The sequence below is a fragment of the Rhinolophus ferrumequinum genome, chromosome 11, assembly GCF_004115265.2.
Source record: "Rhinolophus ferrumequinum isolate MPI-CBG mRhiFer1 chromosome 11, mRhiFer1_v1.p, whole genome shotgun sequence".
NCBI classification, from domain to species: Eukaryota; Metazoa; Chordata; class Mammalia; order Chiroptera; family Rhinolophidae; genus Rhinolophus; species Rhinolophus ferrumequinum.
Genome location: NC_046294.1, coordinates 49,921,430 through 49,944,712, shown reverse-complemented (window position 1 = coordinate 49,944,712; position 23,283 = coordinate 49,921,430). Strand labels below are relative to the sequence as shown.

The 23,283-nt window shown below is 50.3% G+C and overlaps 1 protein-coding gene and 1 long non-coding RNA gene across 11 annotated transcripts in view; one reads left to right on the top strand and one right to left on the bottom strand.

Moving 5' to 3' along the window:
* LOC117030136 (uncharacterized) overlaps positions 1-3,919 on the top strand; it is a 32,944-nt gene extending 29,025 nt beyond the window's left edge. The window contains exons 2-3 of the long non-coding RNA XR_004424330.1: positions 1,584-1,708; positions 3,483-3,919. This is a non-coding gene — a long non-coding RNA (uncharacterized LOC117030136). The remainder of the gene's footprint in view (positions 1-1,583; positions 1,709-3,482) is intronic.
* Positions 1-23,283, bottom strand: part of SLCO2B1 (solute carrier organic anion transporter family member 2B1) — a 48,764-nt gene that overhangs the window by 5,470 nt on the left and 20,011 nt on the right. For 9 of the 10 annotated variants that reach the window (XM_033119904.1, XM_033119906.1, XM_033119902.1 and 6 more), the window contains 4 exons: positions 22,087-22,265; positions 10,852-10,939; positions 6,141-6,498; positions 3,937-4,093 (listed from right to left, as the gene is read on the bottom strand). In XM_033119904.1, the coding sequence (XP_032975795.1) occupies positions 3,937-4,093; positions 6,141-6,498; positions 10,852-10,939; positions 22,087-22,265 (782 nt within the window). The remainder of the gene's footprint in view (positions 1-3,936; positions 4,094-6,140; positions 6,499-10,851; positions 10,940-22,086; positions 22,266-23,283) is intronic. The other variant, XM_033119901.1, reaches the window with a different exon arrangement.

Below are 23,283 nucleotides of genomic sequence, written 5' to 3'. Positions count from 1 at the left end.
AACACTCCCACACATACACACACCACACACATACGCACACAGCACACACACCACAAACACACTCACATACACACACAAACGCTCATGCACATACTCATACACACGCACCCACAAACATACACTCATTCTTTCACCTGGGGATGTCAGAATGTTCCAAATTCCTGACCACATATGCAGTAATCGAAGCAACAAAAAGTGTTTCTGGGGGAAGGAACTCAGATTTTTCAGCACAGTGTCCCACCTTCCACTGCACCGAGGTCTTCCAGGACGCTGGGTTCTAGTATGGACTCTCAAGGAGAGATTGAGAAGAAATGCAGACAGTACTATGGAGTCCTGGTTCAGCAGGTGAGGGGCAAGGAAGGCTTTCCCCAAGCTGGGTATTGGATCTGGATCTTGAGGAATGAATAAGAGTTTGCCAAGAGGAAAACCGGAATGAGTAAAGAAAAGGTCAAATGTAAAATCACAGCAGCAGGAAAGAACCTAGCAAATCTTTCCCTCTGGCTGGAGCAGACTGCATGCAGAAGAGGGCAGAAGGGAGGTGCTCGAAGGGTTCCCTGGGCTGACATTGTGAAGAGCCTTGGACACGAAAGAGGAACCTGGGCTGCTATTTCCAGAGACACAGTGGACCAGGGGCCCGGCCAATCATCCTGCTGACAACAACTTAGAATGCTGGATAAAGTATTGAACACCTCGTCCTGAATGCATTCACAAACGTTTGGTACTAAGTGAGGCAGGAATCCAGAGAGGTGAGCAGCGTCTGGAAACAAGTTTTGGCCTCAAAGTGTTTGCAGAACCTAGTATAATGGTGTATAGCTTTCTGAGATTTGGGGGCGGGGGAGCTACCGGGCCAAAGAACAAGTCCTAGCCCTCCCTTCTGCCAGGGTGAAAAGTCTAATAAACAGACCCCCAGAAAAGTAGGACCCCTCCAAGGGCTGAAGTTTGAGTAAATGCTGACCCCTTTCCAAAGTGCAAGGAAAGGTCCCCAGGCAGGCCAATGGTGTGTTTGATTGCAGCCCACATTCCCACCCCCTAGGTGGCCTGGAAAACCTCCAGCCAAAGATTCTTTCAGATGTGGTCTAGACTACCAGTGACCTCAGGCGCAGACAGGAGCAAAGTCAAGCCAAGCCAGGAAGCCCAGGCTTTTCTTTTTTTCCCTGTAGATCAGCTTCCTGACCAGTGTACCCCAGACCAACGTGCCCCAGGGAACTTCAGGCCTCAGATGCGAGACAAGTGGGCAGGGATTGGTCCCAATGAGGCCTGGCTGGCCCAGGGCAGCTGGAATGGTCTGGGCCTCTCACTTCCAGCCTTGGCAGCCTCAGACACTTCCCAAGGTGAAAAGGTTTGGGGGAGCCCTGAGGTGGATGCTGGGAGCCTTGTAAAGAAAAGGCCTGATAGTACAAAAGCTTTGCTGAGTGCTGCAAGAGGATGGGGGTGGAGAAAGGGGGTTTGATATGATAGATATTTAGGAGGGGGAGTTAGAGCAAGGAGAGATGGAGGGAGGGAGAGAGGGACGGAGAGAACACTCCTAGGATTCAGGCGTGGGTAACTGGGTGCGCTTTCCTGCTCTTTCTGTCACTTTGCAGAGCTCCCTGGGCGTGACAAGGCTGTGCCGCATGTCACATGTGTGTGATCTCCTGAGCTCACACTCTTTGGAGCTTCACGTACAGGCTGAGCAGCCCATTGGGTTGGAGATACAATGGAGGGACAGGTAAGGGGAGAAACACGCCAGGGCAAGGTCACTGGAAGAGAAATATCCTACCCTGTTCCTTTTCTGAGAGGCTGGGACGGACACAAAAGCTAGAGGCCTTTCTCTTGGGGATTTTCCCAGCCCTTCATTCATATTTATCTAATTTCATGGCAGAAAGTTCTTCTTATGAATGATTTCAATCTCTTCAGCTGCCTGATTCTCACTCCCTAAGGGGATTCAGCTTTCCCCACTGAGCCCTCTATCCTGCCAGCAGCCCGCCTCTCCCCATCTTTCCGCTGGTCACTTTTTCATAAGTGGTTACGGAGCACAGCTGAGCTGGATACCCACCCACCATCTGTGGGCCCAGGAGCTCACAGTTGGCCCACAGGAGGAGGCAGTCTCCACCAAGAGACAATTCCAGGCCAGAGTGACAGTTCCTGAGCACTAACCAGGACTCAGCTGCATCCGTCACCAAGTACTATAACAAAACGCAACCTCTGAGGATGATCCAGAGAAGAGGCTGGGCTGGGAGGCCGGAGCCCTGGGTTTCAGTCCCAGCTCTGGCATTAAGACTTTGGGCAATGCCTGCTTCTTTCCTGGGCCTCCATTTCCCATCTGTATAATAGGTGTAAATAGGAATATGTATGACTGAGTGCTTACATTTTCCCAGGAACTGTGCTAAGTGCTTTTCATCGATTACATCATGTGGCTCTTCACTTACTATTTAATGAATTCTTCTGAGGGAAAGCATTTAGCACAGTGCCTGGTATATATAGTAGATACCACTATTACTTCCATTTTACAGACTGGGAAACTGAGGCACAGATTAACTAACTTGCCAAATGTAACAGTTAGTTAGAGGCAGAACAGGGATTTGAACCAGGTGACCCGGCCTCAGTGCTCAGGGGCCCATATCCATAGGAGTTCACTGTCCTGTAGAGGATCCTGCCCCAGATTCCAGGGCCTGGAGGCTTCTGGAATGGTCTCAGGGAGATCAAACCAGGTCAGGACAGTGCGTGCTAGGAGGCCTGAAAGGCTGGGATTGCAATTATTCCAAATGCAAACAGTTTACACAGCCCAAGTGGTGCTTGGCTGGCTTCTGAAGCACCATCAGCCAGGTGCTTTACTCTGCACTAGCCCTTGGCGCCCAGGTCTCCCCCTGGAGGAACGGCTGGCTTAGATGCTGATGCCCAGCAGGACGCAATGGCAGGTGGGGGACTCAGAAGAGCAGGAGGTGCTTTTATAACAACCAGCCGGACACCACACCCCTCCCACGCATGCTTTACTACAACCTGGGGGCCGGATATTATCCCCATTTGTCATTTGGGGGACTGAGGAGAAAGGGGAGGAGGAGCCAGCTGGTCTTGGTGGCCTTTCTAAGGTTCGTGCAGAATGCACTGCTGTGGGTGACGCTGCCCCCTTTTCCTGCCCTGCAAGTTCCTTGAGGGCAGGTCCCTGGGCTCTGGGTCCTCAGCACAGAGGGTGACTGACTGAGCAGGCTCATTGTACAGCCTCCCCTCTGCTTTGCTGTCTCCTCCCGGCGCTCTGCTTTCCTTCCTCCACCCCGTGGCCTCAGTGTGATCAAACACAGGTCTGACCCTGCTTAAAACCCATCCAAGGTTCCCCATGGCTCTCGGGATAAAGTCCCCTCTAGAGGTCTGGGCTTTATTTTCTTTCCATGAACCTTTATGCTTCTGCTCCAACAAGTTCTTTGTGATTTCATGAAACATCGTGTGCGTGCGTGCGTGCGTGTGTGTGTGTGTGTGTGTACACATGTGTATGTGCTTTCTTTCAGACTCCGCTTCTGTTGGTCCCCCTGCCTGGAGAGACCTTCCTTAGTTTGCCTACTCATCCTTGAAGATCCAGCACAAATGCCACTTCCTGTGAAGCCTCTGGAGCCCTCTCAGGTGGGATGTATCTCCTTCCATTCTTGTCTGTCCTTGTGCGAACCACTTCTCCTACCTATTAGCACCCCTGGAATTCCCAAGTTATTGCCTTTTGCATATCCCCTGCAGTCAGCTGGGGCCAGATCTTATTCACCTGTGTGCGCTGGGCCCTCGCTCATGGCTGGGCCCAGGCTGGTAATGAAAGCTGATTGAGAGAATAATATTCTACACCTGCCAATAGAAGGAGATAGACAAAAGAGGCAGAGAGTGAGAACATGCAGAGGTGGAGAGGGTGACAGGCACAGAGACAGGGATGGGTAGAGCCCGGGAGATGTGGAAGGAGCAGCCAGAGGCAGGACCTACGTGGCTTTTGTTCGGAGCCGCCTGGTTTGTGCAGCCTGCATGGCAGGGCGTGAGGTACTCCACACGGGTGCTGGAGTCGCACACAGGATTAAAGTCGTCCGATGGGCAGGAGCAGGACTCCATGCAGCCTGGAAAGAGCTCCCGCTCGGGCTGGCTGCTGGGGAGAGAAGGTTGGCAGGGTTAGCCTGACTCTCCCTCCTTCACACCATAAGCTGGGTCCACCTCAGCCCTCAGCCAGGCTCCCCTCCCCAGAGACCAATGACCAGAGATTTCCATTTCACACAGGTGTTTCACTGTCAGGGCCGCTCCATGACATGAGGTGCTGAGCTCCTTGCCGAGGAAGGTGTGGGAGCAGGGGGGTGGGCTGGAAGCTTCCGGAGGCTTCCGCCTGGGAGAAGTGTGGAGTTGAGCCTGGACCAGAAGCCTCTGAGACCTCTTTCAGCCCCAAGAGCCTATGAGTCTTTGAGCTGCTTCTGTGGACATCTCTGTTCCTCGGTGGCCCTTCTTTAGGGAACACAAAATAAATTCCTCCCAGAATCTAGTCTCAGGTGAAAAATCCTTTTTTTTTCTTGATTTAGCTGGATGACTTCCTTTTCTTGGAAAATTTGAGCTGTGCGTGTAGAACTCAGGATACCTGACTAGCTGTCTGGATCTCCGACCTGTTCCCGCCTCTCTGGACCTCAGTTTCTCTGCCTGTCACCTCGGCTGGGGAACCCTCTCCCCACTGTCCAATGAGATGGAATATGAAAGACCTGGTGGCCCTCAGTTCTTGGCAACTGTTGGTGTCATTAGTTGTGCTGGAGTATGAGAAATTCTCCTCAATTAGCTCAGTTGGTCCTGAAAGGCTTGTTCAATGAATCAGAGCCCAGAGTTCAGTGAGTACATTACAAGAATATAGATGAGAGCACAGGTAAGATGAGATGTCAAGGTGAGAGGGAAAAGAAAAGAGAAATAGGGCTTGTAGTGTAGGCAGACTTCTTTTTTTTTTTTTTTAATTGTGATAACACATCTATGTACTTTCTATTCTAAAAATCATTTCAAGGCCCTGGCTCCCTCCTCAGAGGGGGCTTCAGGAGGGCTTGGCTGAAGCCCTCCCTGCAGTGTCTAGAGCACGGCTCACGCACAGAAGGCCCCACCCTGGACAGCAGAGCGGCCTGTTTAGGAAAAGGAGAAGGAGAGGAAGGAAGTGAGGGGGGAGGAAGACGGGGGAGAGGTCAGTGAGGCGGGACCTGGGACAGAGAGGGCCAGGGCTGAGTGTTTCTAGCCATTCGCCCATCCCCCTGCCCATGTCACATAGAAGGAGCCCCAGATGCAGAAAACTAGTACCTGGGTAGAGGGAGGAGATATCCAGCAAGAGGCAGGAAAACAGAAATTTGGGGAATTCTAGCTGGATGTCGGGCCAGCCTAAGCCTGGAGCAGTTTCCAGGAAAAATGAAATCATTCCAGAGAAGAGGAAGCAATGTAATTTCCAACATCCTCTCCAAGTTGCTCCCAAGGGGAGAAGGCATGGGGGTGGTGCGTGAGAGGGAAGGGAAATAGACCTCAGAGGCTTTCCTCCTGGGCGGGGTGTGGGGGTGTGGGTGGAGGCAGCTGATGCCCCACAGACATGGAAAAAGAATTCTGGAATTTGGGGGTTATTGAACAATAGAATTTAGCTCCACGCTCTAAGAAGTAAGAATCTCCGAGGTCTCCAGGCCAACCCTTTCCCAGAGCAGAAGTCCCTTTGCAGTCTCTCTGATAGGGGCTTCCCAGCCCCTGCTTACCCCCTCTGTCACCCTTGCCCCGATGGATGGAGACTGGTTTCCCTCCTGGGCTGGCCTTTTCCTCTGCCTGGGAGCAAAAGCTTCCTCAGGCTGAGCTGGGTCCTGCTCCTGATGCACCCCACCTCCACTGACACACAGCACCTCTCCACCCTGGCGATGCCATCCCCAAAAGTGGCTTTGTCCTGACTCAGCCTCCACCCATCTCCAGGCCTGAGCTATCCCGCTACGTGCAGTTCCATCCCTGCCCCTTCTAGTGCTGCCTGAAACCTTCACTGGAGAAAGAAGTCCCACTGCTCACAACTAAGTCCCATAGGGAGCGGAGACGGGGCTACAGGGGGGTGAGATTTGTGGTACCCCACTGACCTGGCCTTGTCTGGGTCACCCCTCTTTCCTGTCCCACTCTCTCCCATGCGTTTGCTGTTACGCTTTCCGCATACTCACCCAGGCTGGTGGGTGATGCCGGCTATCTGGTGGGTCGGGCAGCCCATGAAGAAGAGGGGCAGGTTGAAAAGTAGGCAGAACAGCGACCCCAGCAGGCAAAGGGCACTGCAGCGCAGGGGGCCCAGGCGGAGGCACTTGACCAGGACGCCCCCCAGCACGATGCCCATGATGGCGGCAGGAATGGAGAGGCAGCCAATGAGCATGTTGGCGTAGGAAGCTGTGATGGAAAACTGGCGCTCCAGGAACTTGGAAAGGAAGGTGGCCACGCCCGCCACCGAGCACGACATGCACACCTGGGACAGGACCACCAGCAAGAAGATGGGGTGACGCAGGGTCCGCAGCAGCACCCTGGGGAACACTGTGGGGGTGAGAGGGAAGAAGGTCAGAGAGCCCGGCCAGCCACGCCGTTCATTTCTGTCCCATCCTGCCCTGTTCAAGTTAAACGGTTCCCTTCCTTCCATTCCATCTCATTCCATCTAATTCTATTGCATTCAATTCTATCCCATTCCATTTGACTCCTTTCCCTTTAAGTCTATTTCAGTTTTGAAATTCTGTTTCATTCTATTCCATTGAACGAGATTGCATTTTATTCAATTGTATTTATTTTTATTCAATTCTATTCAAAATTCTCCTCCATATAGTTCTTTTCCATACCATCCTACCTGATTCTGTTTCATTCATACCATCCCGTCTCATTTCTTCTGTTCCATTTAGTCATCCCTTTTATTTCTCACTCAGCCCTTTCCATCCTGTCCTGCTGTAGCTCTTTCCAAGCCAACCCAGGCCTTTGCCTTCCCTTCTGTGTCCCCAACATGGGACAGCATCTCCTCCCCTGATTTCCCCATCCCTAGTTCATATCTCTCCATCGCACTTTACCTAACATACTACACATTTTACTCATTTACTTTTTTTTTTTGTCACCCCACCAGAATGTAAACTTTATGTAGGGCAGGGATTTTTGTCTTCTGTTAATTGCTGCATCTCCAGAGCCCAGGACATACTAAGCACTCAATAAATATTTATAGAAGGAATGAGGGAATGAATGAATGGATGTGCAGACTAATATGTGATCAAATTACAAAATGCTGGGGCAGAACCTAGGACCTCCAGAGAAGGTGAATCCTGAGCAGAATAAGTGGCTCCCTGGAGGCAGGACAGAGGTGGGGCCTGAAGAATGGGAGCATCTCAGGAAGTGGAGCAGGAAGGAAGAGGAATTCCTAGTAAGGGCACAGCAGGGGCAAGCGAATGGAGAGAGAGGAATAGAAGTGAGACCTGAGACCTCCCCAGTGTCCTGCTGGCTCCTAGACTGGTGCCTGGGTGCAGGTTTCCTCCCTGCTAGTCTGCTACGCTGAAGCGCCCAGAACACTGGGTCGGTCCCCAGCTCTGGGCTTCAGGGCCTTCATCAGCAGAGGCAGCCAAGGTGACAGCCAAGAATGCTTCTGTTCTGACATGTGTGACTCTGTTTACTTAAAACAAAAGAGGAAGAGATGTGTTTCTGCCTGTGGGAGGGGAGACACAAGTTAGACATAAGGTGTGCGGGAGAGAGGAGGAAGGCCTTTCGAAGAAGGGGTGTCAGGAGCAAAGCACTTGCTAGACGGGGCTGGTCGGGAGAGACAGCCATGAGGCTTCTCTAGGCCGAGTGGGGGTTGGGGGTGGGGGGGGTGGTCCCTGCTGTTCCTGCAGCAGCAGGACCAGGGCCTCTGTCATGGCAGATTTCTGTCTGTCCTCAGAGCACCACCAGAGCCAAGCCAGCTGATTCTCCAGCCCTCTGGGCTGGGCCTGAAGCTGTTGTCTTGGGAGTCAGAAAATAAAGACAAACATTCCAGGCAGGTTCGGGGGGATCTGGGGCTGCGGAATTCCCCCTCCTTCACGTCCCAGGCCTGTCTCCTGTGCCTAGTCCCTTGCCACACACGCAGCGCACTCAGCCAGCATTTGAAACAGGGCAGTGTGACGCCAGAACTTCACCCCAGGTAGCTACTCCAGCCTCCCTTCCTCCCTCTGTAAGCTGCCCTGGCCAGGATTGGCCTGGGTTTGGCCCAAGCTGTACAGACACCCTCATTGTACAGGGGCAGCCAGGGAGGGGCAAGGACTCATCCAAGTTGATCTGGAGAGATCAGGCAAGGCCAGGAGTTGCAGGGGGTTTCCTGACTTCTAGTATAAAGGCCATTCCCCCTTCTTTCCCCCCCACCCCACATTCCTGGGTCTCTGGCTGCCTGACTCCAGAAGGCTCCATCCATTCATTGTTTCCCATTTTTCTGTGCTAATCACTTTGCACCCACCCTTTATCTCCAGCATCTGCAGCCCGTCCCTAGAACAGATGGGAAATTCCTGGAGGTCAGGGCTATGCTTTTCACTTAGATAGGGACACTGGGGACGGGAGACTACAGCATCTATCTCTAGCTCAGAAGCATGTCTTTTTCATCAGACAGGGGTACCCATAGCTTAGCACAGTGTCTCCCCCATCAGATAAGCCAGGCCTTGCTGAACTCAGAGACTGTGTCTCCCTTGTCAGACAGGAGCCTCCTGCAGCTCAGAGGCCAGGTACCTCTCTCAGATAGCACAGGTTACCCCTCGGTTTAAGGACTATATTTCTTCCATTTGTCAGGGACCTCCCTCAACTCAAAGACAGTGTCTCCCTCGTCACACAGGGGCCCCCTCCAGCACAGAGACCAGGTCTCCTCCATAAGACAAGACAGTTCTCCCTCCATTCCGGGACTATGTGTCTTAAATCAGACAGGGATGTCCACCCCACCCCCAGCACACTTGTGTCTCTTCCCGCCACCAAGGCCTCTCCCAGCTCAGGGGCTATGTCTCCCCTTTCAGACAAGGGCCTTCCTTAGCTCAGGGACTGTCTTCCCCCAAGAGTTGAGGGCTTCTTCAGCTGAAGGACCATAATTCTACCTCCCTTTGTTTCTCCCTGGGTCCCAGATGGTGAAGGCCAAGCCTCAGGGTCAGACTGATCTTTCTGGAGCTCAGGGGAAAGCCCAGCAGCCAAGTTGGCTGACTGTCCACAGGGTTTGTGGCCAGCCCTGCCTCAGTTTCCTCTAGTCTCAGGTAGAAGTTGAGTCTACCCTAGACAGTCTGGCCCAGGACACGGGTTCCAGGATTCAGTGTCGGTGACGGGTGACGGGCTCCAGTTTCCCTCTGGGCAGGAGCCAAAGCAATGATTAATAAGCTTTTCCATGGAGCTGCACGCCAGGGCCTTCCAGCAGCCGGGGGTGACATGAGGGTAAGGATTCGAAGCCCCTGACTCCAGGCTCAGCTCGCTGGGGTGCAGGCCCCCGTTCCCTGGGAATGCTAGAGAACCGGGGGCTAGATTACTAATATCCCAACATCATGTCTTAGGAAACACTTCCCCAAGAATTCACTTCCTATTGCAAAAGTCCTCAGTGGGGGCATGAAGAAACCCAGTGGCTGTTACCTTCTTAAACCACAGGCAGCTCAATTTTCTGTCCTGGGGCAGGGTCAGAGTAATAACAGTAAGGTAGGAGTGATAATTGAAATAGTAGCTATACCTTACATAAGTACAGTTTAAAAAAAAATAATATACAAAGGGCTTCCCAGTCGTCATCCAATTTGATTTTCCCAATAGTCCTTGAGAGAGGCAGAGCAAGGCCTGTACCTATTCTTTCATGTGAGGAAACTCAGGTTAGGGGAGGAAAGGATCTTCCACAAGACTGTACATTGGTCAATGTAGGGGGTGGGCCTCTAATCCAGGTCTTTGACTTGCTGTCCAGGGCCCTACAAGAGCCTGACACATACCATGTTTCCCCAAAAATAATACCTAGCCAGACCATCAGCTCTAATGTGTCTTTTGGAGCAAAAATTAATATAAACCCAGTATTACATTATATTATATTATATTATATTATATTATATTATATTATATTATATTATATTATATTATATTATAGACCCGGTATTATATCATACCCGGTCTTATATTAAAATTAGACTGGGTCTTATATTAATTCTTGCTCCAAAAGACGTATTAGAGCTGATGGTCCGGTAGGTCTTATTTTCGGGGAAACGTGGTAGCCGGCATTCAATCAGTGGTGACAGGATCGGAGTCTTCAGAAAGGATGTCCTGGTCACAATATGGACACTGGTGACTGATCGACATAGTCTCAGGATCGGAGTGACATGGATCTTAAATCATTGAGTCTACTCCCCACTGCACAGATGGGGAAACTGAGGCCCAGGGAGGCGCAAGTGCCCAGGACAAAAGCCCAGGTTTCTGTACGTTAGCCCAGAGCTCCCTCTATCCGTGCCCCAGCCTGGGAATTTAATAAATATTTACCGAGAGCCTCCTGTTTGTGGGCTCAGTGGTGGTAGGGAAAAGGGTCATCGGTGAGCCAGCACAAGCCCTGGCCTTCAGGAGCTCGCTGTTTGGGGGGAGGGACTAGACAAGTGTGTAGCACAGATGAGAGCTGATATAGACATCCTGAGGTTTGGAGAACTGAGAGGAGGGAGAGAGGATAGGAGAGGAGTGGTACTTGATTTGGACCTAGAGCGACAAGGGTGATTTTGATAGATAGTAATAAAAAATGATGTTCAAGGCAGAGAGGATCTTCTGAGCAAAGACTTATAAGGAGTGTATCATGCTTATGGGGGGCTTATCGGTGTGGGAGATGAATCGAGAAAGGCAGGAAGGGGCTGGATCTCGTACAACCTCGAATGCTTCCCCATAGCCTGGCCTGAGCTCACTTACCTTTGATGAACTGGATCATGGTCAAGTCTGGTGCAATGTGGGCTAGGCCCTGCTTCTTTGGGGGCTCTCCAGGGGGGGCGTCCTCATCCTGGGAAGACGCACAACAGAGGGCAGTCAGCTGGATGCCAGACATTCTGCTCAGACATGCTTGTGGACTGGGGAAGGGAGCGCTGGGAGAGGAGAACGTATGGCGTCTGCCACGCCTCAGCAGCAATAGGGGCCAGCAGTGTTCCATTTGTTCTTGGGCCTATAGGTACTGAACAAGTGGTTTGGAAGAATGAATGACATTCCAGTGGTTAAACTTTGTCACCACCATCATTAACATCATAATAATTGTAAGGGTGAAATTCAGGGAATCAATAATGAACTTAAACTTAGCTAGTTTGCAGTTTGCCTCACTACATAGCTTGCTATCTAGCCACCTGTAATTTGATCCATCCTGATATTCATCTATTTTCTCTATGTTTCTCCCCTCACTGATTAACCGAAGAACTCTGTTCTCTTTCTCAAGGCTACCCATACCTCGTTAAGTAACAACATCCTAACCTGAAAAGAGCAATTTCTTAGTCCTCAGGAGCCCAGACACAGGAATCCAATTTACAACTCCCTTGCAGTTTTTTTGTTTGTTTGTTTGTTTTTAATTTTATTGGGTAACAGTGTGTTTTTTCCTGGACCCATCAGCTCCAAGTCAAGCCGTTGTCCTTCAATCTAGTTGTAGAGGGCACAGCTCAGCTCCCAAGTCCAGTTGCCATTTGCAATCTAGTTGCAGGGGGCACAGCCCACCATCCCATGCGGGAATTGAACCGGCAACCTTGTTGTTAAGAGCACATGCTCTGATCAACTGGGCCATCTGGCCGCCCACCGGCAGCTCAATGGCAGCTCAACGGCAGCTCGTTGTCTTCAATCTAGTTGTGGAGGGTGCAGCTCACTGGCCCATGTGGGAATCGAGCAGGCAACCTTGTTAAGAGCTTGTGCTGTAACCACCTGAGCCATCTGGACACGTCCCCCCTTCACCCCCCCACCAGCATTTATTACTAGTGACACAGGCAGTCCCTTCAGGCCTCTATGGCGAAGTCCGAGTCCAGAGTCTGGAGATAACATCATCTTCAAACAGACCAGACCCCAGGAAGGATGTCAGCCCTCAAACCTGCCTGACCAGCCCCCAGGCCTGCCTAACCGACCCCCACTTTCCCATGTAAGAAAAAGCTAACCTGAAGTTAGGTGCAGCTGCCAATCAGGCTCTACCCTGGCAAAGGAGTCTGCCAGTATTTCTCCCTTACCCCTCTGTCTCAGCAGCTGTCCACTCTCACACTCTGGACTCTGCCCTGGCGACCACCCCCCACCCTCCGCTGGGGTTTCTCTCCTTACAGCCCATGACAGTCGTCATCTTGGGACACTGCCATGGGCATTTTTTCTCTTCCTACCTTTAATAAAAACTTCCTTTGTGGAGTCTGTGAATGCTTTCACCTTTCGTGAATAAGCAGGGGTTAATTCCACGCCATGACAATAATCACCCACGTGAAACCATGAAAATCACCACTATAACCACCGTCGTCGTGAGTATTGCCATCACGTTAAATATCACGCCATTCGCGTCACCAATATCATCATGAATAAATGACCTCTAGTGCCCTCACTAGTGTCCTTCCACCTGATGAGGATGGCCTGCATGCAACTCTTGAAGGAGAGGTCGTTAGTCCTGGGAAAGAGAAGACTTCGGGGACATAATCGCAGTCTTCTGAGTGTCAGAAAGGAGGAAGGAAATAATGATAAATAGTGCTTAATGGTTCCTAAGCACTTACTAGAAGCCCAGTGCTGTTCTCACGACTACCGTAATGCACTGACTCATTGAAACCTCACAGCAACCTTCTGAAGTAGGTGTTATTATAATATAATCCCCATTGTTAGGAGACCAAGTGACTTAGAGATGAAGTGACTCGCTCCGTCATACAACTAGTCAGTAGTCCGGCTATGATTTGAACCCGGATAGCTTGACTCCAGAGCCTGTATTCACTTGGCTTGTTCACCCTAAGGGGCGAAACCCAAGGTCACTGAGTGCTGGGTGGCTTGCTCTAATATAAGACTTTCATGCAGGTACTATTACTGTGCACATTTTTTAGATAAGGAAATGAAATCTTGGAGCAGTTGCTTCTGGCACAGGAATACCAGTGATCAAGTGGGGTCTGGTTTTATTACATTTTTCTATGCAGCCTGAGGCAGGAGGAACAAGTTCCATGGAAGAAGACAAGCCCAAAGTAAAGAGCACTTTGGATGAGGCTGCCCTGGGAGGAAGTGAGTTCCCCATCACTAGGAGCATGCAAGCAGAGGCTGGCTTCTCCCTGGTCTGGGGTACAATACACTATAGCAGAGGCCAGTTTGGGCTGAAAAATGTACCTGGGGTCCTCTTGTGGTAAAAAAAGGGGTTCTTTAATAAAACTGACAAATCCAGGGGTAGAAAGTACAGTTGAAGGAGGGCCCGGTTGGGACCCCCATAGTGGAGGCCTCCCCGGCCTCACCTTTCCTTGACCTATAGCTTAACAGTAGATCATTCCCCTGCGGCTTGAGCTTGGAATGTCCTCTGTCCAGTACCCTGCTTGAGAAAATTACGCTGAAACTTATGATTAATACTCTTAGGTTTATTGATCACAATCTCTATGGTCCATCATTCTTTCCAGGCTACTCCCATCATTGTTCCTGGATTACTGATGCCACGGGAGAGTCACGTTGCCAGAGGGAAGGCTCCATGCAAACACCCGGAACCTTCACGGGGAACCTTCATGTAGCCTCGGGAGGAACGCTCAGGTTTTCCCTTAAGTGCCCTAAGCCGGTCTGAGAACGGTAAGGCAATTTTTGGAGGTGTTAACCTGTTGCCTTCTCAGACCACTGGTGCTCTGATAAGAAACGCTTATCCTATAGCCCAGCTCCTGTGTCGGTCGGTTGGCTGAGTGGCACAGGCAGCACGAGCCCCTGACTCGGTTGCCCTTTGGTTTCAACCTCACAGGGTAGTCTGATCACAAATTCCTAACTGAGAAGGTCAAGGTGGGTAGTCACGCCCCAGGCCTATATCTTCTTTAGTAAAAGGTTTATCTTTGCCTTAAACAATCCCTGTCCATTTTTCTTCTCAACCTAGGTTAAAACACCTTTGACATGCCAGAGTAATCCTTTTTTCAGACTCCTGGCAGGCATAACCACCCTCAAGGGAGCACATGATCTTGTTAAGTATCCTATACTTTGCTTTCTCACGCCTTCATGTAATCTTCCTTACATTTCCTCCCTAATTCCAAGCGTACTGAAAGAAACTTTGAAACTCATTCTACGGAGCATTTGAGATCTTACTTCCAGGCAATTGTCAATTTGGGCTCAAATAAACTCTTACAAAAATTCTCTACAGGTCTGGAAGTTTCTTACACTGACATTCTTTATATTTATGATGTATTAAAATGAGAGTATCTTAGCTATAGGGGGTTAAAGGAAATATATTAATAAAATTAATTTCTTTTTACTTTTGAATATAGCTACTAGAATATTTAGAATTAGCTACGTGGATCACATACTATTTCTTTTGGACATGCTGCCGAACGAGAATGAGAGACTCTCTTTGCTCCTTTTTCAGTCGTAGCCAAGCTATGGGAGAGTGGTGTGGGAGGGACCTCCCAGTGTGGTGCGAGGCTCCTGTGTGGGAAGGGGGTGCTCGGTGTGGGATACTGCCCCCAAAATGGAAGGAGGAAAGGCTGGGATAGACTGATAACTTCCCAGCCTCTCTTATCACGCAGGGGCGGGATAGACCTTTAGACAGGCAGAATCTTGTGAGTTCCTTGCCTGGGACTCCTCGTCCTCAAGTAAACAATAGAAACAACCACAATCTGTGGTCATCTATGGCCACATGGACGATCCTAGATGGTCTACACTGCACTTTCACATCCACCATGTCACTGAATTCCCACAACAGTCTGGTGCAGGGATTAGTACTACATCTATTTTACAGAAGAGGAAACTAAAGCCCCAAAAAGGGAAGTGTCACCCAGGGAGCACTTGGCAGAGCATGCTCTCAATCCCAGGTCCTGCAGTAGCCCTGCCTCACCCGTCCCATGTTGTGAGAAAGGACATAGGGATTGGAGAAAGGAGGGGAGGGACAGACTTTCAGGGGTTGGGGGTCCTCCCTTCTAGGGAGAAGTGAGGTTTGGGATTTGGACAGTCAGAAAGGGAGAGGTACGGAAGCAGAGGCATAGTGCAGCAAAAGTGTGATGGTGGGAAGGGGCCTGGTGTGTGTGTGGGGGGGTGGCAGGGAAACCAAGCTGACTATGGCCGACAGTCTCTGGGGCAGGAGCTGGGCAGTTTGGAGGGTCAAGCTAAGAGCCTTGGGCTTTATCCTGTGGGCAGCAGGAGCTCTGATTCTTCCTAGATGCTGTCTCTGTGCTCTTCACGTTTCTGCCCCTCTCTCCCAGATCTATTTTGAGGACTCCTGACTCACAGTGGGCTCCAGAAAGAGGAAACATTATGCCTCTGCTCAGAACAGTGATTGGAGTATGACCATCTGGCTATGGTTTGCCCAGGTCAGCAGGCTGGGTGTAACCAGCCCAGGTCTAACCAGCACGAGGGAGCTGGTTAGAATTTCCCCTCTTGGGGCTGTGTGCTGACTGCTGCTGCAAGCCCACAGAACACGGATCCCTGTGTGGTCCAGTGCACGGAAGGCCCCACTGTCTACTGGGGCTCCAGAGATCCAGGAGCTGTTCTCAGAGGAAGCTGGGTTCCTAGAAGGAAGGCTCTGAGCTGGGGTTCTGTCCGAGCCTCATGGAGTCAGGGCTGAGCCTGGCGAGTGACGTGGAACTCTCTGCCAGCCCTCAGCTGCCATCACCTGTGGTCACAAGAAGCAGCCACAGGGATGGGGTTGTTTGCTCAATTTCCTATCTCTTATGGGAGGGAGATGGTGTTTTCTAGCAGAGTGCCTGGAGATCTGCACTTCTGTGAGGAACGTGACATGCTCTGCCTTTCTTATAGCGAGATTCATGGAACCGGCCACGCCTCACTTTCCTTTGGCTGCCAGAAAGCTCAGAACCAAATCAGTGGTTATCAATTGAATTCATCTTTGTGGTCCATGCTTCTGTGTTTCTCTGTCTCTTTCTGATACCTTTTGCTGTTATTTCTAGTTTCTTGCTTCTTGGTCTTGATTGAGTGGTTCAGTACATAGGTTCTGCAATGCTCTTTCTGAGTCTGAATCCCAGCTCCCACATTCACTAGCCACGTGATCAGGTTATTTAGCCCCTCTGTGACTCAGTCCCTTGGGTATAAAATGGGGGTAGTAAGTGAACCTACTTCATAGGTAGGTTACAAGGATTAAATGAGATAATACATGAAGGGCTTAGAACAGTGCATGGTACAGAGCAAGCAATACACGTTAGCTGAATTTCCCACTCTTTTACTAGTGTTGTACATGCCTTTGGTGTAAGCTGCCTTAAACCTTTTATGGAATATAGGGGAAGTCGGATATAGAAAAGCATATAAAAGGAAAATTAGAAAAAAGGTCCTTTTTCTGTTATGTTTCCTCTTAAGAGTTGGCCTGGTCAGAGAAAGATGCAAAGAAAGAGCATGCCTGGTTATTGAAGTTCTGCGTCAGCCATTAAACTATCCACCTCACCACTTTGCCTCATTTTGTTCTTACAAAAAACCCAAAATGTAGATTTTCTGGTTATACCCATTTTACAGATTTCAGAATTAGTTAGTGGCTGCGCCAGGATTCACACGCCAGTCAGTGTCCTGCCACCGTTGGACTCCCTCCTTGCCACTGCAGGATGTCTCAGATGCTGAGAAGACCCTCACATGGTGCCTCTTGGGCCAGATCAGCTACCAATCACCTGATCGCCTCTCTTCTCTAGCCTCAGTCTCTTCCTCTGTCAAATGGGGGTATTGGACTAGACCAGTGCTTGTAAAACTGGTTTTTAGCAACAAAATCCTTTTCCCAGTTGAAATCTCACTCAAATAACTGGAATAAAAAGACATAAAAGTTGAACTTGTCTGATTGAAGTGTGTGTATGTGTGTGTGTGTGCGCATTTGTCTAGCTGGGTAGAAGGCCCTTAGCCCTGCTGGGGACACCTTCCCTCAGTCTCCCTATGGTAGCACCCTTGGGGTTCTGAGGGGTGCAATTTGAAAACCACTCAAGCAAAATCACCGCAAAGGGCCCTCCAGCCCCGATGTTTGAGGAAGCTCTTATCTGCACCAGGCTGGGGAGGGGGCCTCTCCTCAGCCCTTTGGGGGCCAAGCCCTAGTCTTGCACAGACTGATGCAGGGGGAGGCGGTACTGAGCATGGCCTTAACTCTCTCTGGGCCTCAGTCTCCCCATCTGTAAGACAGAGGGGGTTGAACTGAATGATCACACAAGACCATCTACCTTAGAGAGGTGAGCGGGGTGAGGGTGGAGTCACAAGCCTGGGGTGCCAGGAATGGGGGAGGATACCAGCGGGCTCCCAGACCAGCTGGGAGGATTCCGGAGGGAGAGGCACAGGGCACAGGAAGACTGAGTTACCTCGGGTCTCACAGGGGCTGCAGAGGGAGCCCGAAGTCCCAGAGGGATGGGGGCCTCCCGGCCGGGAAACCTCAATAGACTAGTCCTAAGTCCTGGGTTTTAAGGCCATTGCCACGGCCTACTCCTGTCCCCACCCAAGGCCATTCTTCCAAAGAAGCACATCGACGTCAGTGAGTGGAGGACAGGGATTTCATAGACTCTTGGGCCACATTCTAGCCCTTTAGAAATGTGAATTTTGGGAATCACAGACCAGTTGAGGCATAGAATCTTAGAATAATAGAACACAAGTACCGGAGAATCTTCCACTACTAGAATCACAGAGCTTTAAAACCATATGATCTTAGAATCCCAGACCCTGAGAGGTAACCCAGAGTAACAGACCTGGAGACTCCCAGGAAATACGAACCCAGGAAAGGTGACAGAGGCTAGTGGTGCTTAGAGACTAGGCAGGGGCAGAGGATCTCAACAGTCACGACCCTTCCCAGCCCCTGGCCCAGCCCCAAGGGCAGGTGCTCAGAAAGACCTGAAGGTATGGAGGGCACACGAGGGGGGCTGGCTGAATGGGGCCAGATGGAGCAGGACGACCTGCTAGGGAGCCCCTACGAGACCATCCTTACTCCACGGGCCCTGCAGAGCTATCTACCAGGAGTCCAGGTGCTTGACAGGACCTGAGAGACTGGCTAATTATAGACTGAGGCCCAAAGAGAGGTGACACCTGCCCTGGTTCACGCCTAGGAAAGTGTCTGGGTGGCCACCTGAGCTCTGAGCCAAAGGCAGGAAAGTAGAGCTCCTGCCCCTTCCCATGTCTTGTATGGGCCCCCACACCTGCCCCATCCTTCATCTTACAGTCTTCTCTATAGAGACTATTAATGCTCTCTTTCCCCCGGCAGAGAACTCTGAGCACTGGTTAGGGGAGAAACCTGAGCTGTCATTCAGCCATGCCCTGTCTGTCTGCACCTGGCTTTCAGTTACTACCTGAGAGCTCCTTGGGGCAGGGACTGCGGGATGTACTCCTCTGTTACCTGTGATAGCGCTGAGGGATCTTCATGCTCCAGAGACAGGGGGCCATTTAGAGGAGACATCACTGAACCTGACAGACCTTGTCCAATCTTTGCCCATTGTACAGACAGGGAGACTGAGGCCTTCTCTGGGTCTCACAGCCCTTATATTACATACCACCATCTCCTGGATACCATTACAAACCATATTTACTTCTAGGAGAGTATTTAGGGGACCCCTGAGACTGAGAGGGGATGCTCAAAGGGATTTCAGAAATAGTGTCCCATTCGCTTTCTCACCCTTCTTGTTCCCACTCCCTGTAGAAGACACACACCCCATGTCTGGGGACCTGGACTTTCTGGCAGCTGATTCTATCTGCTTGGGCCCTTCTTCCCGGTCCATCCGCCTCTGCGTCAGTAGCCTGAGTGGTCTGGGCCAGCCTGAGTAACTGCGAGGAGACAAGGCCACGGTAGCCTCGGGAGGATGGGGGAACAAGTCCTCCCACATCAATATTTATTGCCTGAGAGCTGCTAGAAGCAGATCGTCATGTTCTCAGCCTTCCGTTCTTTTTTAAGAACCTCTCACCTCCTACCCTCCCCACTCCCCATTCAAAATGTGCTGACAGAATGAATATGGACAGCCAGACAGATTCACAGCTAGAGAACCAGGGTTTCAAGGCATCATAGAGACACAGCTCTTAAAATCCAAATCTGCATTTCAACAGCTTCAATGCAAGGAATCGCACATTCTCAGACTCTGAGACACACAGAATATGCTCCAGCTATTTAACCTCAGCATCTTACATGACAGAACAGAATGGGGAAGTGACTTGCTCAAGGTCACATGACTGACATATGACTGAGCCCAGCATAGACAAGTCTCTTCCACTATTCCACCCCATGGTTCAAGTATTATAGCTATTTTTTCTGTTTCCATTTAGGGCTCAACTTGGAGATTACCCGTACCCAGCAAGCCAGGCTCTCCCTTTCCTCTGTGATTTCGCTCACTTCTAAGAACTCTTCCTCAGTTCTAGGAATTCTAGCTCATTCAAATTTTGGCCTGAGGTAGGCAACATCGGGAAGGACCATCTGTGATTGCAAGCTTTCCTCTTCCGAAACTGGTCCCTCTCCAGGGCCTGCCTCCCCCTGCCTCTGAGCCAGCATCAGCCTCGCCCTTCACTGTCTCTGGTGTGTTCCATGGCAGAGCAGCCCCCAAGTCTGTGCAGTCCCCGCCTGGGTGGCTCCTAGACAAATCCCCATGCCCCACCTCACTGCCAATGCACTGGCTCCTGCCTGGACCAATGCCACAGCTGCTGCATCAGCCTCCCTGCCACCAGCCATTCTCTGCACACTCCCCATCCCCTTTAGTCCTTTCTCTGCCTAGCACCTGGTGATAGAGCCACGGGACCCCCTGCTTACCCTCCTTCCAGGGCCACCTGCTGCTCTTGAAGCTGGCAGGCAAGGTTTTCTTATTCTGGCCCCTGCTGGCTGTTCCTACATCATTTTTCTTTGGTTCCCCATATATACACCCTCTGCTCCAGCAGGGGTGGGGGAGGTGGTAGATGAGTGGTGAGGTTCATAGAGCAGCCAGGTCAGGGGTCAGACAGATTGGGCTCAAGTCTCAGCTTTTCTAGGCAGAGACATTTTCAGCCCTTCCTCCCAGGCCCAAACTTTCTTGCTCTACAACGGAGGCCCTATCATATATTACAGCAAATATATTCAAATGTACCAAGCTGACACATTAAATAGAATTATTCTTGCTGCAAAATATTCAACAGGATTTTTATAAATTTTGCCTTTGAAATTAGAATTACTTAGCAACAACTAACTTAATTTATGATTGTGATTTCTCAATAATTACTTCCCTGTGAAATATACAGAGGGTGCCAAAAAAATGTATACACATTTTAAGAAAGGAAAAAAACTATATTAATTGTAATACTCAATATAGACCAATAGCAAAAGATGAGTACAAGTCACATTTGACTTCTGCAATTACAAGAGGTGCTCAAAGTGGTTACCCTCAGCGTCCAGACACTTCTGATTACAGCGAACGACTGCGTGAGCATAGATAACATCTCTTAAAATGTGTATATATTTTTTTGGCACCCCCGGTATATCTATATCTATATGTACCTATATATCTATATCTACACACACACACACACACACACACACATACCCCACAAGGTCTGACAATTAAGTTCATGAACTTGTTGCAACAATGTTGCTAACCTTTTTTGATATCAGAGGGATTATTAATTATGAATTTGTACCAACTGGACAAACCCTTAACCAAGTTTACTATTTGGAAGTGCTGAAAAGGCTGCGTGAGAAAGTTGGACGACCTGAACTGTTTGCCAACACTTCATGGCTCTTGCATCACGACACTGCACCAGCTCACACGGCACTTTCTCTGAGGGAGTTTTTTAGCCAGTAAACAAATAACTGTATTGGAACACTCTCCCTACTCACCTGATCTGGCCCCCAGTGACTTCTTTCTTTACCCGAAGATAAAAGAAATATTGAAAGGAAGACATTTTGATGACATTCAGGACATCAAGGATAATACGATGACAGCTCTGATGGCCATGCCAGAAAGAGTTCCAAAATTGCTTTGAAGGTTGGACTAAGTGCTGGTGTCAGTGCATAGCTTCCCAAGGGGAGTACTGCGAAGGTGACCACAGCGATATTCAACAATAAGGTCTATAGCACTTTTTAGAGGATGAGTTTGCAAACTTAGTTGTCGTACCTCATAACTGAGTATTTATAAAACATTTCTATTTTGTCATTTTCTTTTGTATTTTGGAGGCGATTTATGGTGTTCCTGGCCTTATGTTATTGTGGGTCCCTGGAAACTTTGGAATCTCCTGGCTGGAATCATCTCTCCTGCCCTGTGGCTCACATGGTCCTGCCCTCTCCTACCAGTTGTGACCGTTGGCATATCCTCGCACCTGCTGGGCTTCAGTGGCCTCCTCTGCGGAAAGACCACCTGCCCCATAAGTAAAGCAGGAGGAATCAGTGGGATACCCCTGGAGCACCTCAGCAGCTCTTACTTATCAATGAGTCTTTGTCCTGACTAGGCTGTGCCTGTTTATGGGTAGAGACAGTGTCCAGCCTGACGCCTGGCCCAGGGGATGCATTCAATACACGTTTGTCCTCTCACTCCCTGAAAAGGTCAGATTCATTTCTGTAGCGAAATCCTCTGCCCAGATGTTTCCACAGCTAAAATGCCCCTCCCTCTCTTTTCCAGGCTTCCGCACATCTTTTAAAATCCAGCTCAACTCTTTCTCCTTCAGAGAAGTCTTCCCAGACCTGCCACATACCCTTCACCTCCTACCAGTTTTCAACCTTGCTCTAGCATGTTCAGAATTTACAAAACACTTTTGAGTGATAAGCAGAGGCAGCAGGGTAGTGGTTCGAGCCAGGAGCGTGGGCTCAGACAGGCTTGGGTTCTCATCCCAGGGCTGCCCTTGCTGCCTGGTGCTCTTGGGCAGGGCACTTCCATCTCTGGCCCTTAATTTCCTGCGCTGCGGGAGGAACAGGAAGCACTCACTGGGCAGGGCTGTTAGAGGGGATGCAATGGAGCCCGACAGGAATGGTTTTGTAAGCTGTGACACGCAGTGCCCAGGAGAGATGATGTTTAATGTTACAAAGGAGGACAAGTGATTGGGGCCTGGAGCCTGGATGAGGGTGGGGACACAGAGGGAGCTTACTTTGCTGACAACTGCCAAGACCCTTCGCCGGAAGTGAAGCTCCTGCTTCTCCTTGGGCATCTCCCTGGGGAAGAAGAAGTAGGGGATGGCAGCCAGGGCCACTGCGCCAGCAGAGATGAGGAAGCCCAGCCACCAGGCACCCACCCATCGGGGGTCCTTCGAGGTGAGGCTGATACCACCTGCAAGAGAAGACCATGGTGATGTTGGGGTCACGACAGGCCCTCCATTCTTGGCCGCCACCCTGGGACTGGCCTCTGAGATGTAAGGTGGCCTGGACGGGGAGTCAGGAGGTCTGGGTTATGGTCCTGGCTCTACCAGTTATGTGCTGTATGACCTCAGGCAAGTCCCTGACCCTTTGTGGGCCTTGGCTTTTCCACCTACTAAGGCCATGTGTGCAGTGGTCAAGGTCATGGCCGGCCAGGTCTGATCTCCATTACTAACATGACCTTGGGCAAGTTGCTTAACCTCTTTGTGCCTCAGTTTCTTCCTCTGTAAAATACAGATATTAGTAGTACCTACGTCAGAGGGTTGTTGTGAGAATCATAGACATGAATACATGTAAAAAGCACTTAGAATAGTGCTGGCAGGTACTATGCTCTATATAGGTATTTGCTCTTCTTCATTTTACCGTCACTACTGGTTATTGTTATTAAATTGACGGTTAGGACTACTCTCGTGGTTCTCAGACCTGCAGGTTGATTAAAATCACCAGGGGTGCTTATAAAAAATACCGGGTCTTACCCAAGACCAACTTAGAACTACCACAGGGTGAGTTGGGAAGGTGACCAAGGAATCTGTACCTTTAACAAGTTCCCCAGGTGATTTTTGATGAGGACTAGATTATCCCAGATGTACCTGCTGGCAGGGGGGCCCACATCTCCTATCAAACTCTTGACCCCCAGGCTGAGTTGGGTACCTCCTCCTTTAAGCACCACAGTTTCCACAAGCACTTTGTAACGATATGAATGCATGATGACAGCAGCCCCAGGAGTCAGACTGGTTCCCAGCTACTTGATCCTGAGCTCCTCCTGAGCGGGAGCCAGATTACACAGTTGGCACTCAGGAAATATATCTGTGAAACTGGGGATGAAGTTGGCTTTTGCACTGATTCTCTCCTCCACTTATTGTTCCTCCTCCTTCGGTGCCAAGTGGGTGAGAGCTCACACATTCATGTCCCCAACTCCTCTGCTTCTCATA